Source organism: Symphodus melops (genome assembly GCF_947650265.1).
Source record: "Symphodus melops genome assembly, chromosome: 15".
In the NCBI taxonomy this organism is placed as follows: Eukaryota; Metazoa; Chordata; class Actinopteri; order Labriformes; family Labridae; genus Symphodus; species Symphodus melops.
In genome coordinates, this window is record NC_136705.1 from 2,682,614 (window position 1) to 2,698,513 (window position 15,900).

The 15,900-nt window shown below is 41.3% G+C and overlaps 1 protein-coding gene and 2 long non-coding RNA genes across 3 annotated transcripts; 2 read left to right on the forward strand and 1 right to left on the reverse strand.

Moving 5' to 3' along the window:
• Positions 1-1,433: 1,433 nt before the first annotated feature.
• On the forward strand, positions 1,434-6,554 carry LOC306835732 (type-2 ice-structuring protein-like). Its single transcript, XM_079362445.1, has 7 exons — positions 1,434-1,513; positions 1,593-1,683; positions 2,827-2,859; positions 3,708-3,799; positions 3,899-4,033; positions 4,546-4,654; positions 6,420-6,554. The coding sequence occupies exons 2-7, from the start codon at positions 1,623-1,625 to the stop codon at positions 6,488-6,490; spliced, it is 501 nt and encodes a 166-aa protein (XP_079218571.1). The 5' UTR covers positions 1,434-1,513; positions 1,593-1,622; the 3' UTR covers positions 6,491-6,554.
• A 570-nt stretch (positions 6,555-7,124) lies between these two features.
• On the reverse strand, positions 7,125-8,244 carry LOC306835739. The gene is made up of 4 exons (XR_013780682.1): positions 8,121-8,244; positions 7,865-7,966; positions 7,529-7,603; positions 7,125-7,320 (listed from the first exon to the last, which is right to left on the reverse strand). It is a non-coding gene; the product is annotated as an uncharacterized lncRNA (long non-coding RNA).
• Positions 8,245-8,347: 103 nt separating this feature from the next.
• On the forward strand, positions 8,348-13,190 carry LOC306835741. The gene is made up of 4 exons (XR_013780684.1): positions 8,348-8,505; positions 10,349-10,442; positions 12,962-13,029; positions 13,114-13,190. It is a non-coding gene; the product is annotated as an uncharacterized lncRNA (long non-coding RNA).
• The last annotated feature ends 2,710 nt before the right edge of the window (positions 13,191-15,900 follow it).

The following is a 15,900-nucleotide window of genomic DNA, read 5'->3' on the forward strand; positions in this document are numbered from 1 at the left end:
AAACCAAACAAACTATTTAACAGACCCAGCTTGCACAGATTATTTCTAAACAAGAGGTCCTATAGGGTCCTAACAACTTCTTAGTTGTGTCTTTATTTGACATTTGGTGGCTTGTTGCAGTTCTTAAAAGAGAGAGAATCCAGACATTTTTGTTACAGATTGCATACAAGCTGTAAACTAACCACCCAATCCCAACTTCAAAACAGTATTAGCATTCTCCCAGCCTATTTCTAAATTGGCTGCATTTATTTCAACTGTTATATTCACTTTTTACCCCCTTACATTTCATTTGGGTGGGCAGGACTCACAATCTTGCCCCTGCTGCTGGCGACCTCGGCTGAAGTCACGATTACGTCAGCACTACTTCATGATCTTCACTTGAAGTGTTCATTGTTTAGTCAGAGACCATGTACAACAGATAAAGCTCATTTTATGAAAGAAGAGGCGTTAACTAGAATCCGTCTGTATATACATACACACAGAAACTTTAATTTAACAAACTCTTAAAGTCACTTTTTACAAACTCGAATGTCGACGCTTCCTTTAGATGTAAAGTGCTCGTTTGACCTTTCTGAGGACGTGTTGAGAGGCCAACAGCTGGTGTACATGCTGGTGAGAACATGTTGGTGTTCAGGGTGTAGCTGGGAGTGCTGGTTCATAAATAAATGTTCAACAAATGTTGACCAGAGATCTTAATGATGATCACTAAGCGTTTCTCTGTGTATTATCTACGTAGCATTGTTAGCCTGAGGATTTAAACTAATCCCACCAAACAGACACCTAGCAGCCACCTGTAATTTAGAACAGCCCCACCCTAAATTATGTTACTAATCCCATTTGGTGCACAGTGAAACTAGAATTAAAGCTAAAATTAACAATTAGAAAGTCATGGTTTACAATTACAAGTGTCGGCCAGCTCATAGTTCTGCTGCTATAGGATTAGACGACCGGGGGAACTGGCCCCTTGAGCTCTTATCTCTCCCTCTCTCTTTCTCAATCTATGTGAAACAATGTTATTGCATGTCACTATCTGTAAATCTCAGTTATTAACCATGTTTTCCTGGGAGCTCCTGAACTCTCTAAGGTTCCTCGGGATCGTTGGTGGACGGCCTGCCTGAACCGTCAAGTTACAGAAAGCTGTTTGAATAAACAATTCAAACACATCTCTTCTAAATATACTTGTATAGGATGCACTTTTCTTGTTGGTAAGAGTGAAACAAGTTGACATGTAATACCTATTTTAATCACAGAACTTCTATCAACCTTTCAAGTGACAGTAGGTGTGTCACGCTTCACTGGAAGAAGATTCACCCTTCAGAGTAAACATCCGTTTGAGAGGCGATGCCCCTGACCTGCTGTCAATCTGATAAGTCTTTATTAAGGGGCTATTATTGAACCATCTGCTGGACTAACGTGGTGAGATTGATGGGTAGATAATTCAGTGCATATAAGAGCAGATCTTCTTCAGCAGTTACATTCACCACAGGAAGACGAGAACTCGCTCCTCCAACAGGTTGGGTTTGCTTTCTGTCCTCCACCTCTTGTCTTTTTTAATCTCATTCTAACATCGATTACTCTGTTTTTTTCCCCAGGTTGGTTACCTACATCTGCATCAGTTCACGATGAAGACACTGACTGTGTCTGCACTTCTTTGTGCCTTGTTGGCTATGACCACAGCTGCGGGTAAGCAGTGTCAGCCGTAAAGTCACTATATAGGCACCTCAGTAGTTGACCTTTCAGTAGCTTTGTGGTGGCATTGCTGTTTTCTCAATCAAATAGTTGTTCAGCAGCTTAGTTGTTTAATTCATTGAGGAGTAGGGTAGCGTCTAAACAAGTTCGATTTTCCCCACAACGAAGTTGAAGCTCAGCAGAGTCCAAAATTAAGGATGAGTATGATGGTGACATCACCGTCTAATCCTTGAAGCCCACGTCCTGCTGCTGGTCATATGGCAGACAGGGGCGCATGAGTTCACCTTCTGAGGACTCACATTCAGGTGATTCCATAACAAGCTAACATAACAAACAGCTTTGCAGACAACCAGAAGGACAGTCTGCAAACACCAGCAAGCAATTTATCTGCAGCTGACCAGAACTTCAGCCACTTCCTGTTTGTTCTTTTAATGCATTCTTATTGGTATGATAATTATACCAGCTTGTCAGTTAGCTCTATAGTGGCCAGTGAGGTTTATTTCCAGTAGATGACCTATTTAATGAAACTGAAACGAAGTTAATAAGAGAACAAAGTTTAACTTTACAGCACCTGTGAGGACGATGTCACAATCAAAGTTTGAAACCAAGAATAAAGCAACAGAAAATAAAAAGAGGATTAAATCAATGCAATGCTTGTACTAGTTACTTGTTTATATTTTTACCTAGTTTTTATTATTTAATGTTTTCATTATACACAGAGAGCACAGTCTGCCAAGGTTGAATCCTTGTGTGTTAAACATACCTGTCCAGGGGCAGTGCGCGCGCGCGCTCCCATGTATCGAGGCTACAGTCCTCACGTCGGCGGCCCGGGTTCACGTCCCCACTCTCTATCCCTGATTTCCGCTCCTGTCCTTCCTCTCTAATAAAGCGAAAAATAAACATTCCCACTGAACTAAACTTCGACTGTGACAGACCACAGATTCAATAATGATGAACATGTAGTGTAGCTTTAAAGAAGTGAATATTTGAAGCGTCGCTCGCCACATGTTACAAGTAGCTTGTCTCACACTGCCCGGTAGCCTATGTAACAGAGATTGTACCTCCTGTGTTTCTCATGTTTATACTGATTGATTCAGTGATGATGAAGTGGACTAACTGCTGTGTCTAACTGTTCAGCTCTTTCAGACGCTGTGGCACCCATTCATGACGGTAAACACATTTTACACATTTAACATTTTTAAGACTTTGTCAAACAATTCAAACATTTCTGAGATTGACTGAACAAAGGACTCCATGTTGAGAGCGAGTAAATGGCTCTTCTCTCCCTTGTGGTTATTTCAGTAAAACCTGAAAGTGAAAGCATGATACCAGAGGTGTATAGAGACAAACATACAGATCGATATGTTCCTGTTTTAATGATCTGAGCTTTTGCAGAAAAAAACCCCCCAAAGGACTCATCTCAGACAGGATATGTGGATTTGTATTCATGCCCTCACAAAGTGCAATGAAAGTCCTGGTCATTGCACTTTGCACTTTTACTTTTCTTCTGGATCTCTGCTGGGCTTTCAGATTGATTTGTGAATGATTTAAGTACCTACAGTAGTGTTAATGTTAGTTGGATTGATTTTTTTAGTGTTGTCTACGTGTTTGTAAGTTTCCTGCTGCAAACTAATTTCCCTGTGGCGACTATAAAGATACCTTTTGACCTTTGACCTCTTCCAGCACAGTAGTTTTAGGGTTAAATGTCTGGCCGTCCCAAAAAGATCACCAAACAACTTGAGCTCAATCACGAACAAATTTCTAACAAGAATCCAGAAATCCGGGCTCATCCCTCTTGCTCTTAGTTACTGTGGCTTCAGTTAGTTTTTAAAGTGCTGATGCTTGTAAATAAATCAGTTATCGAATGAAACAAAAAGACTTCTGATCTCTCTGAAGAACACACACCCACAGGGCTCGAGGATCTTTAGGTCGAGTCCCCCCCCCCCCCAAAAAAAACAACACACCCTTTGTTGTTTTGGAGACTCAACCTTTGCCGTGTATATAACGTGTGTTTTCAGATGGACAAACACATTGCCCCGGTGGTTGGAATTTGATCAGTGATCGCTGTTTTCTCTACGTTCCTCGAACCATGAATTGGGCCAGTGCTGAGGTAACTCTGAGCTGCAGTTTGTGCTTTTATGTTTAGTTGATTGGACTTGGCTTCTGTTTTTATTAATATTGTGATCATGTTTTTTCCCCCCATTTGTAGAAGAACTGTCAGTCCTTGGGGGCAAACCTTGCATCTGTACACAAAGCAGAGGAGTACCACGCCATTAAGAAGATGATCAGTGACAGAACTCATGGGCATCCAGAGGCATGGCTCGGAGGCTCCGACAGTGAAGAGGTATTTCATTCTGATCCCTGACACAACTCTGAGCTGAGGCTGAATCCAACAGGAACATTCAAGCTGTCACAACTTGACATTGAAATAAAGAGAAAGCAGATGAGGTTTTCATTTTTAGAAGAAGAAGAAGAAGAAGAAGATTTACTTTAATGATCCCTGAAGAGAAATTAGGTGTTTATACTCAGAGTGTGGGAGCATCACATTTGTAATATTACATTTTTCCCTTTTGGGGACATTTACCCCAAAATGACAACAACCTCTCAACATTGACTTGTGTGTTTGGAAAGTAAAATGTGAATGTGTCAATGAGGACTGTACCTCTGCACATGGAGCGCCTGCTTTTCTTGAATTGCCCCCCGAGGACAAATATAAGTCTTTTGAATTGAATTGAATTGAAGTTAACAAACTTTCTTGGAGACTCTTGTTTGCGCAGCAATAAAAGAACTTCCTTTATATGCTTCCCGCTCTCTATCATCAGTGTTTTTTCTAATATTACATGTTCTGTGTTTCAGGAGGGAATGTGGTTCTGGAGTGATGGTTCCCCTTTCGGCTTTTCATACTGGTGCAGAGGAGAGCCAAACAATCGACTCAAGCAGCACTGTTTGCAAATGAACCATGGAGGTAAATGCCAGAACACTTTGCTTGAAGATAAAGAGAATATAGACAGGCGCACCCTAAAACCAGGCCCTACCAAAACCACCAGCTGGTCAGAACGTGCAGTGATTTAGGCAGAAATGGGAAAACAGGGGGTGCAAAAAAAAAATACAGGGGGTGCAAATTTTTTTCTGTGTCACTCACGGCGGCGCGGCGGTTATGTGCTCCTAACACACTAGTTTTGAAGAAAACTGAATAAGTCTCTAAATGGTGCATTCTGTTCAATAAGATGCATTGTTACACATTTTAGTTTTCCCAAGCTTGATAATGTTGATTTACTGTACAGCCCCGGCCCTGACACACCCCTTCATCATTTGACTGCAACTCACTTGGTTCATGTTGTCTAAGCCCTTTGTTAGCCCACTGCTTCTCTCTACACTTTCTTTAAAAAACAAACAAACACATAAATTCATAATATTACATGTGTCATCCAGTAATAATAGATCCCTAGACCTTGATAAGTCAATCATCTGGAGCTAAACCCTGCAGTCCGTTGATTGGTTGAAAGAGTCGTCACTTCCTGTGTTACGTTGGTAAACAAAACTCTGCCGTGTTTAAAGCATTGACTGTAACACAGCTGATTGTTTACGTGTGTATTTCTCCTCGCCGCTCACAGCCTTCTCTGAAACAAAGCTGGATTGAGTTCTTGTAATAAAGAGTCACATGACAGTGACAGAGGAGATGACCTGCTGGATGTCTCCAGCGTTGGTTTGGTTTGTGGAGCGTTTTTCTCCTTTGTTGAATTTATTAGTTAGCTGTTAGCTGTTAGCAGTTAGCTGCTATCATATGACGCTATTTACATAGCGGCTATAGTCATCCGGCTGACACGCCGTCTACCAAATAGGACACGGGTGGCTGTAGAAACGTTAACGGGATCGGGTTTAAGTTTTTCAGTACCGGTATTCGGCAAACATATTCTTAGCCAGAATTAGAATGTAGCCTAATCAGATATTTAGCGCTCCGTATAGAAACCCGTGTAGTAAACACGTCTATTAAATGTAGATATTTGCACGGCCTAGGTCAAGCCGTGCAATCATTTCAAGGCCGTGTTTTTTTAAAATAGGCCGTGCAAAAAGCGGTTTCGCGGTAGGCTACCTAAATCTATGAGAACGTGTGACCTGATGTTTCCCCCCCTTTTATGGGATGTGTAAATGTATACAGCATTATGTGTGACGGCATTTTGGTTTGTTTCCTTTTAAGAGTTCATCACTTGTTTGTCACACCTCAGAGTCACAGCAGGTCGGAGCTTCTCTTCCTCTTGCTCACCTTGAGGGGTTTCTGAGAGGTGTAATCGTCCTCTAAGAGACGTCAGATCATCCTGTCAGGGTGTATGATGGCTAGATGTACCATGTTTGAGTTTGTTTTTCTTGTAATAAGTTCAGTGAAAACTTCAGATGGCCAGAGACTCTCCGTCCAGCTCCTCTGCTCTCTTGTTGTCTCGACTGAAGGCGTCTTTCAAAGATGAACTGATCTCCGCGAGGTGCATTTACTAAACAGTACCAGCCTTTCCTTTAAATGTATTTTTTCACATAGTGAGGGAGATAAGTCTTTAAAAAGTGGTGCTGCCACATCCAGCATACAGGGATGATGAAGTGGGTCCACATCATCATGAGAGGGAGAGAGAGGTCGTACGAACACGTGAACTTCAGCTGTGAAGTTTGTTGCTTATTGAAGCTGAAGTTAGCTGGCATACATACTGTTAACAATACTGTTTGTGTTTTGATTCTTACAGATGATAAATGCTGGGATGATACCAAGTGTCACTATGACATCCCTTCTGTCTGTGCCAAGTTCCCTGCATGAGTCCTGTGCTGACTCAGTCATGTCTTATCTACAGCTACATTAAAACCATTAAGCATTGAAACAAGCTGGTCTGTGTTTTAAGATTTGTTAACAACTGTCCATATGTCAACTTAAATAACCAATGAAGACAAAGTAATCCCAGTGAAACTCCTGCTTGGAATATCATTTATCGAAGCTGCATGTATTTGGATTCAGTATCTAATGATAAATTAATAAAATGCAAATTTTAAAAATGTGATGAGACCATTACGTAAAATTACATTAAAATCTAAAAGAATGTTTAATTACCTTTAAAAAACATTAATAATGTAATAGCATATTATGATTAAGTACTTGTAATTCTAAAGGTAAATCTTTAAATTACTGCTAATCACTGTTAATTTACATTTATTTCATTGTCTAATGGAAAATGGTAATAAACCTGTAAAAAAAAAATGCTGGTAAAATTACAGTTAAAGACGTACAAATACAATAAAGTGCCATTAAAAAAACACACAATATTATGTAATCTTAGATAATGGTTATGTAACTGTAATTTTAAAAATCCTATAATTTATAAAACCCCAAATTGCTAAAAATGTCTGTAAATCCACTCGCATGTCATTGTTTTAAATTTGTTGAAAATGACAGTACATTTCTTGTAAAATTACATTTTATTTTTTATTTTTGAATGCATTCTTATCGGTCCTTTTGGGGTAGCGTGTGATGGTTTTCATCAGCTTCACGTGTCTTTCCCAGTCCTTCAGAAAGCTCTTTATATTAATCGTTGGCCTCGCGTTCTCCAGACGGTTCAGCAGCTTTAGATTGTTCTCCACCCTTCTATCTAAAGGCTGCACGTGAAATAAATATGAACATCTTAGTTTTACGAATACACAATAAATAAGTTTGTACTTTGTAAAAACAACTGGCACTTTTTACTTATTATATAAATGTCACTTGCAATAACCGTTGTATAAAAGCACACGGGAGAGTCCATTGTATGGTTTAAGCACAGAGACATCTGCTGCCAGCCTGAACATAATGTGACTTGAGTTGAACCTGTTTATTCTTCTTCTGTAAAACGCCACAGGTGTTTGGTGGGGTGTTGTCTATCTGCGGTTTTGCTGTTTTCACCTGAAAAAAAGACAGCTTTGAGAAATGGTGACACATTTGTTTCTAAAACACAGTCACTGTTTCTTTAAGACGTGCTATTTTATTTGAAGTTTGTGATTGGATATCAAGTGAGATAAAGAACAGCATGGTCCTAAACTATTAATTAATTATGTAAAATTAACATTTTATATAATTATTATACTTTATAATTTATTAATTTATATATTATTATAATTGTCAATGAAGACTGTTTCCAATCTATAAAGCATTTTACAAACTGACCTTTTCCCTGTGAGCCTCATAGTTAGCCTTGTCCCATTTGTGCTGCAGATATCTGTTTGCACATGGACGTGAAGACTGATACGTCAAATGGTCCATCACGGTCTTTTCAAAATCAAAAAAAACAAAAACAAAATGTAAAACAAGCCCTGACACTTAGCAAAAGGGAAATGAACATTCAAATAAAGCATCATTTGTTTCATATTTAATCATAACACACCAGTGAAGAGTAATTCAGCTAACCCAGTGTCTGGCTCACCTTAAATGCAGCTTTCTTCATGTTTCTTGATGTCATGTCTCAGCACTCGTCAAAACAATTATATAAATGCTCCAGCTGTTTTTGCAGCCATATGCACTCACACACGGTCGGCAGAGAGCGTGCAAGATGAACGGAAGGTTTTAAACGATTCGCTTTAGTAACAACTCAAAACATCACAACCAACTAAAAGACATCACAACCAATTCAACACTGAACCAGAGTTAGTTTGCTGCTGGTTTCTCGTAATCAAATCCTACACACATCTCAGCATACTCAAACAATACACAAATACATAAAGTATAAATCCATCAAATAATTGCTACAGGTTAACGTGTGTGTTTTAACGTGTTTTACCTGCGTTGAGAACTGTTATATGTTTTTAAATGTAAGTATGCTTCCCTTTTATTGGTATATTGTACTTGCTGTTAATTTGTGCATTGACCTCCTGTATATTCAGAGATTAGTCGCACTATGTTGATTTGGACACTAGATGGCACAGCAGACTAAATCTCCAACTGTATCTTCTTACTGAAATACAGAACATGAAATCGCAGGGTAGTTCCCTCTGGGATAATTTACTCCTTCAGATTTTTTAAAAACTTTCTGAAGTTTGAGAAAATCCCACTTAAAAGTCTTGATCTGCTGCGGCGACAGAGGACCCTCCAAACAGTCACACTGTGTTTGACAGGCAGCGAAGGAACGAGGGCGCTAACCTTAACCCCACATGCACTACACACCACATTATATCAGGACCTGTCATCTGATGAATGGAATCACTGGTTTAACTACTGTAATGTTAACTTCAGTCATCCCCCCTCTGATTATGTGAGCAGATGTTGGTTGTGTCTTATGTCTGATGTGATCTTTGACAGAACAGGAACCTGTTGCATTAACAGAGTTGGGCCCATTTAACTAAACCTCTTGTAATGTTACTTTTAATCTTCTGTATAATCAAATGAATGGAAATGTCTAGAGGATATTTTTGAGGTTTCATGTCAACATGAGCGTATTGTCTCTTTTCCATTTCATTTAGTCACTTTTGACCGCATGCATTTTCATGTGAACGTTGCAGAATCAGCACATAAACACACAAAAATATATGTATAATTGTTTCTCGGTGCCTCACACAAACTGATCTGTGACCATTTAATACCAAACAAAAACTTTCCACATGGCTTGCTAAATCAACAAAATTGGTTTGAGATTTGAGCTTGAAAACAAAAGCTGCGTTTCATGTGAGATTATAGAGGAGATTTAAAAAACAACAACACACGCATCATTTCGCAGCGTTCACTGCAGAGATTTGAGTCATATGGCGGCCGTATAGTGACCGCTCCACTTTCTGAGTAGTTAAACTTGTCTAATGAGGTTTATGTAATTTAGAAAAGCTGCCAGATCAGATCATTTTGGGGCTTTAATGGATCAGTTCGCATGCAAGGACTAAGCTGGTGGAATATTACCTCATAAGAGTGCCAGGGACCCGTCTTAACACAAACACAGCCTGCAGATGCTGCAAACGCTACTCTTAATAAGTCTCAATATAAAGTGAATATAAAGTCTCAGACATGTATGAAGCTGAAACGCATAACTGCACCCTGGTGGAAAGTTTGTGCACTTCATCGTGTAAACGGTTGTTATATCTCTGAGGGACAAGCTCATGTTGATGTTTTGTCTCTTCCTCAGGGTGGGAATCATTTCCCCTGAGACAAAACAAAGAGATAGTTAAGACTTTACTTTCCCTTTTTCCCTGTGACATTTGTACACAGATTTCTGTTTGGTGCAGAACAGCTCATAAATACATTGAGAGCTGTTGTCCTGCAGTGCAAGTTCACAGGTGGTTTTTCCACACAGAACTTATTTTTTTAGCACAAGCAACAGCGCTCATCTTCGAGCACACTCTAACGAGATGCCCAGACCAGAAATGAAACACACGGTCGATTTTGTATGAGGTTATGTGATTTAAGTTTTACGTACATGGCACGGATCAAATGTGCAAAATGCTTCTGCACATAGTGACTGTTTGAGAGTTTCTTCCTCTCAGAAACAGGTTTCATCAAATGTCTTTGGAGAGACTCCTCGATGGAGTCATCTTCACAGAGCATCACTGAATCATGACGTCTTTAAACATCCGCCCTCCTCCCACTTATTCTGTCTCCGACATAAAGCGGGATACAGCAGCCTGAAACTTCTGCACCTTGTTTGCTACCAATTTCATCTTTCCTTTACAGGCGCTAACGGTGCTACGTCGAGATTGACGACATCACACAAAGTTTACGCTGTGAGTAATGAAACGAAAGGGCATGAAAAGTCATCGACCTTCAGGTAGGTTCTCTTATAAGAGGGACGCTTGTATGAAGGTTTGTATATCTGCTTCTGGTTGATGATCACATTTATTCGTAATTTACACAAAATAATATTTTAATTGAATTGTTTTTTGAGTTTCTTTCTCAAACTAAGTTACTCAGTATAACTGGTTACTAAAAGTGCTTCTTATCATTGATTGCGGACCAATTGGTAGGTAATTGCACAGCAAGTCAACTTTGATTATTTAGCTTAACATTTTAATGTGGCTTGTCATCAGTTTTATATTAATAATGATAATAATGTGAAAGAGCAGTAGGACAACAATGGGCCCCTTTTCTTTCATATCACTAGCACTTAAAGTCTTTGCAAAACAAATAGCCTGCAGTTGTCCACAAAACCAAATATTTTCCTTCACGGCAGGTGATCACCTTGTGCTTAGATTTGGATATTTGCTCCTGTTAATTAATTTGTTTTGTTTTCCCAGCATATTAGCTCCGTGTGTGTGTGTGTGTGTGTGTGTGTGTGTGTGTGTGTCAGGGCTACCCCCAGTACTGAGTAGAGTGACCAGTCGACATGTGACATGTTTGGTGACCGTTTCTGACGGGCGCTAATGACCGGTTGGCACGCAAGCCGCTCGTTAGCCAGCAGAATGAATTAGCAGGTTGCATGCAAAGGACTTGGGATCAGGCCAGACCACAAAGCAGTTGAGTCGTTTTCATTCTTCCCCCCAACCCTGGGCCCTGAGAGGGAAGTGCAAATGCGGATAATCTCATTAGTAAAACATAACTTTTGTAAAAGAGCTTTAGAGAAACCCCTCTGTGAACATTTTCAGTGGCTGGAAACTGATTCACCTGCACAAAACTGCTTAATGCATGAAGAGAAAATGGACAATGTAATTGTTTTTTCTCACCCTTTTGTTGACCCTTTAAACGGACCTGAGGTTAGCTGATCCTGAGGAGCTGATTTAAGGGACGAAAGCTCAAAAATGTTGATCTGTGTTGTCATTCAAAGGCTTTGATCGCTGCAACACTTACACATAATTATCTGACTAAACTAAGGAGATCTTTGTCCCGGGACACTGATTGTGTTTGACATTCATAAGTGAGGAATGTTCCCGTTCAGACAGATGTGGGTGGTCTGCAGATCAGCTTCATGCAAACAAAGGAGAAATCCTCTTATAAAGGTTAAAGCTGTGATTATTCAAACTCAGCGTCTCTGCTGAAGCTCTCTGGACGATGACTTTGCTGATGTAACAGCAGAGGGCGCTGCTCACCACCTTCATATTCTCACAAGGCGACCACTTTGTGAAGTGAACTTTAAAGATTAGTCAATGCCTCCTCTGTGTCTCCTTGTAGCCTCTGTGATGTTAAAGAAGGACTCTGCTGCAGCTTTGAAACTCTCAGACACGAGGTCACATCGGGATCCCTAACCACTTCCTGTTTCTGTGCTTAAGTTCATGTTGTAACCTTTGAGGACTAGAAGGTCCTTACTTTATTTCAAAATAAAAGCACACAGCAAGTAAAGTACGCTAAGCTTAGGAAAATTCGAAAATAAAACCCTAAAAATGTTTTTTTAATTGGGAAATAATTCGAGAACTACCGTCAGACTTGGTGTGTCTGGTATGAACAGCATTAATTTTTGCCGTTGTGCAATTATTTGTCATTTTGACACATTTCCAAAAGAGGACATGAGCATGGGGGTCTTCAGAGGACATGAGCTCTGATCTCTGAGATGTGGTCTTTGGTCCGGTCCTGCAAACTCGCTGACAGAACTGAACCATTTTATCGCTGACAGAGAGGCCCTCTGACCTCTGACCCTGGGAAAGGTCAGCTATGGAACTGTTGTTTTGTTGGGATTAATGAGGCCGTGATGCCACTTCTTATTTCTAAACTTGTAAATCTTTAATTCCTTTTCCCCACCTCCTCACCGAGCATCTTGGTCGGAATATTCGAGAGCCTCTACAACATCATATAAAATGCCTAAAGATCCAACCATTGCATCCTTGATTGTAATTCCTCGAGGGAGACCGTGGATGTGTTACTGAACATGCTAAAACGCTCAAGCTGCACGGGCCAAAGAGGTCAGGAAGGCCCTTCGATGAATGCCTCAGATTAAAGAAACGAGTGGTATTTTCGATGGAACGTCAAATAAATAGAAAAAAAAAAAAGCACCACAAAGTTAGTGAGTGTTTCTTGTGTTTCTTGATCCATGGCGGTAAATGCGTACATTTCAAACAGGCATTTTGAATGGAGTGTGTATGTATGTGACTTCTGCAGCCAGCCTCAACCTGACCCCTCGAGGAACTGCAGGTTTTTTTCCGCTTCCACAATGGCTTCATTTTTCACCACCAGAGGTTGACGCTTGGTCAGGAGGATTTCGGGAGCAGTCATCCTGTGCATTAAGGGAAAAGGGCTTGTGTTGCGTTATACTGTCTGTTGCCTCCTTTTGTATTTTTCAACTCAAAACTCTTGGCAGCTGTTTATTATTGATCCTGATGCTTACCGGGACTGTGTCCAACATGTTCTTAATATCGACAGGGTTTGTGAAGACAGCCAAGGCTTCTCAGTCCTCACGGATGACTGACAGCCCAGTGAAAGTGGATGAGGTATAAGCTGTTATATTGCTTTACTCCCCATGGTGTCAAATGGAAATGAGATGAATTTCACAGACAGAGCTTGGTGTGTTTCAGGTGGAAGCACAATGCAGCTCTGTAGTGAAGGACAGAGGTCACCGCACTGTGAGATCATTCAGAGCTCTTCCTTCAGGTTATTTCCTAAACGACACATTTGGCGATCTTTCTCTCTCTCTCTCTCTCTCTCTGTCTGTCTGTGGTTCTCCGTGAGATGTGTGTTGTTCTGCTTTACAGGCCTGGCCGTAACTCAACTGTGCAAACGTGAAGTGTGAAAGCTCCTCCAAACAGAACGTAAAAAGGAGCGGCTGCCAGCTGCTGTTTTCTTTTTACGGCTGTAGAGAAAAGAGGGACCTCGCTTGGAAATGTCCTGCAGATGTGAGACGTGATCGCATGACTGGCTGGTGACAACTTATAAAAAGAGGCTGTGGGGCATTCGGTGAGCCCGGAGGGATCAAGCTAGCAGGAGGGGGGAGGGGGGGGGGGATCAGGAGAAACAGAGTGGGGTCTTACCTTAAAAGGCAGAATCCTTCAAGCTGCAGGAAGGTGGTCCTTTGACCTGAATGTCCCGTGGTTAACACTCTTCCTACACTGACGGATCTCACATAATATGCTTCAGAAACACAGTTGTTGATATAAAATATGAGTACTGGACTGACGATGTTGGATTGTCTTGTGCGGTTCAGTCCTGAGTCATCCCTCTTGTAGATGTAAGGCAGTGAGGAATTCAGCGTGTTATCAAGAGACCAGAAGCAACGCCATCGAAAACAAACAGGAGGCTCACGTTCTCCAGCCAAGGTGATTTTCTGACGGTGTGGGAACGTTTGCTTTCTGAGACTTGTAATCTTCACAAAGTCCTTATGAGAGTTGAAAGCACTAAATAACGCTCGTCAGAAGGTAACAACCCGTGAGTCAACGCCGTCAGCTGCATGTTCACAGAGGATGAAACGTTCGACATCCTGGAAAGGTCTCCTGCTTTCTGGGAGGTAGATGGAAAGATTGATATCACTCTCGTGTCAGAACGCCAACGATGAAGCTTGAGCTATATCATGAAGAGTGGAAAGAGAGAGGGAGAGCTGGCTCGGCTCTGTTCAAGGTTATTACATTCTGCCTACCATTGTTTAGACAGTTGTGTGCAGACAAAAGAGGAACCACGGGAGCATTTTTAAACATAAACCTGTGAATAATCGCTCCGCCAGATTTTTCAGAAAATCAAAGCGCTTCCTGTCCAGGTTAATAAAATCATTGTTGAGTGCCCAAAATGTGGCTAACTCGACCGACCTCTCCAGGAGTTGTGGAATAGTTTGGAATTGTTTTTGAAGCGGGATATCATGAGGAACCTGTCACTCACTCACAAGTGGACGAACCGCCGCTGTGGACAGAGCCTTTGTATTTATTTATCATTTTAATGTGCAACCTGTTGGATCCAGTGTGCTGCCTTTGAGCGCCAGAATGAAACTCCTGTGTGGCGACACCTTTGCTCTCCTACAGCGACACACCTCCAACCCCTTTCCCCTCGCCTTTGCACAAAAGAGTTATCAAATCAAAACACGCTTTAATTGAGCACCAAGCCATAAGAGTGAGCGACGGACAAAATTGCCCTTTCCTCGAGCTGCACTGTTGCGTTAGCAGGCAAGTTAAATGAACTTAAGTGCAGTCCTCGAGTAGATTTACTTTAACTGTCCACCACTGACGACTATCTCAGTTATCTTTAGAGGAGGAATGCATCCACCAATAATAAACAGCTCTCCCAGGTCGACTCGGTGACCTGACCCCATTATAAGATTCGGGAGGCGACAGAGTACAGTCATCTCATGTGGGTGAGAGAGATGTTGTTGACCTGCAAGACGACAAGATGGCAGTGATGTCACCCCTCGTCTATAAGTGGAAAGAGCCCCTTCCCTTCCCTCACACCCCCCTCTGCATGGCATTGAAGGAATCCTCCTGCAGGAAATGCAGCAAAGAGCAAATATATAAATACCTCCTATGGGTGAATATAGGTTGCTTGGAGCACCCGGATGGGTAGTTGCTACCCTGGTTTGGGGGGCATGCCATTTAGAAAGAGACAAAATATAGACGAGGTCGATCTTAGAAGCACTCACATGATCTCTGCTTTTGGTTTCATTCCCTTGTGCTTCCTTAGAAGGAGATCTCAGACACAGGGAGCGCACATTTCTGTCCCATCCTACAGGACTGCATCAGTCACACTGCCGTTCTGGCCCAGCTGGGATCAATATGAATAAACATGAATAATTCATGCATTGTTTTCTGTGTGGGGTGTCGTTGCAAATTAAGCCGGTTTACAGTGGAAAGCACCGAGCGATGTCTCAGAGCACATGTGCAGTATTCATCGTAAAAGCTGAGAGGAGGACAGTGAATGTGTTGACCTACAGATCACATGTTTAACTGGTGTTCAACACAAAACACTGATTTACATGACCAGTAACACACAGCCTTACAAGTCACCCGTGTGTCTTCCTTTGCGTGTCTGCAGTTTATCTTTGATGCACCTTATTGCCTTTGAGGCCTCAGTCATCAAGCTCTGTGTTCCAGGTGGAAGGTTGAATAAATTAATTTTGCTTGGTCAGCAATGTTAAAGGCAAAGCGGCGAAATCTGGTGGGACTATATCTCAAGGTAAAATAACACAAGCTGATGAGCTGACATGTTGCCAGACGAGAGGTTTGTTAGCATTAATGACCAAACTTTAATGAAGTGTCGGGTAAGCTGTTTGAAGGCCAATCAGCTCGTCTGTTCAGGCGATGCACAGGATGCAATCCCACAGTCCACCAACTGTCTGTGACCACTGGACTTTTATTTACACTTCAACAGAGAAGATCAAAATCAAT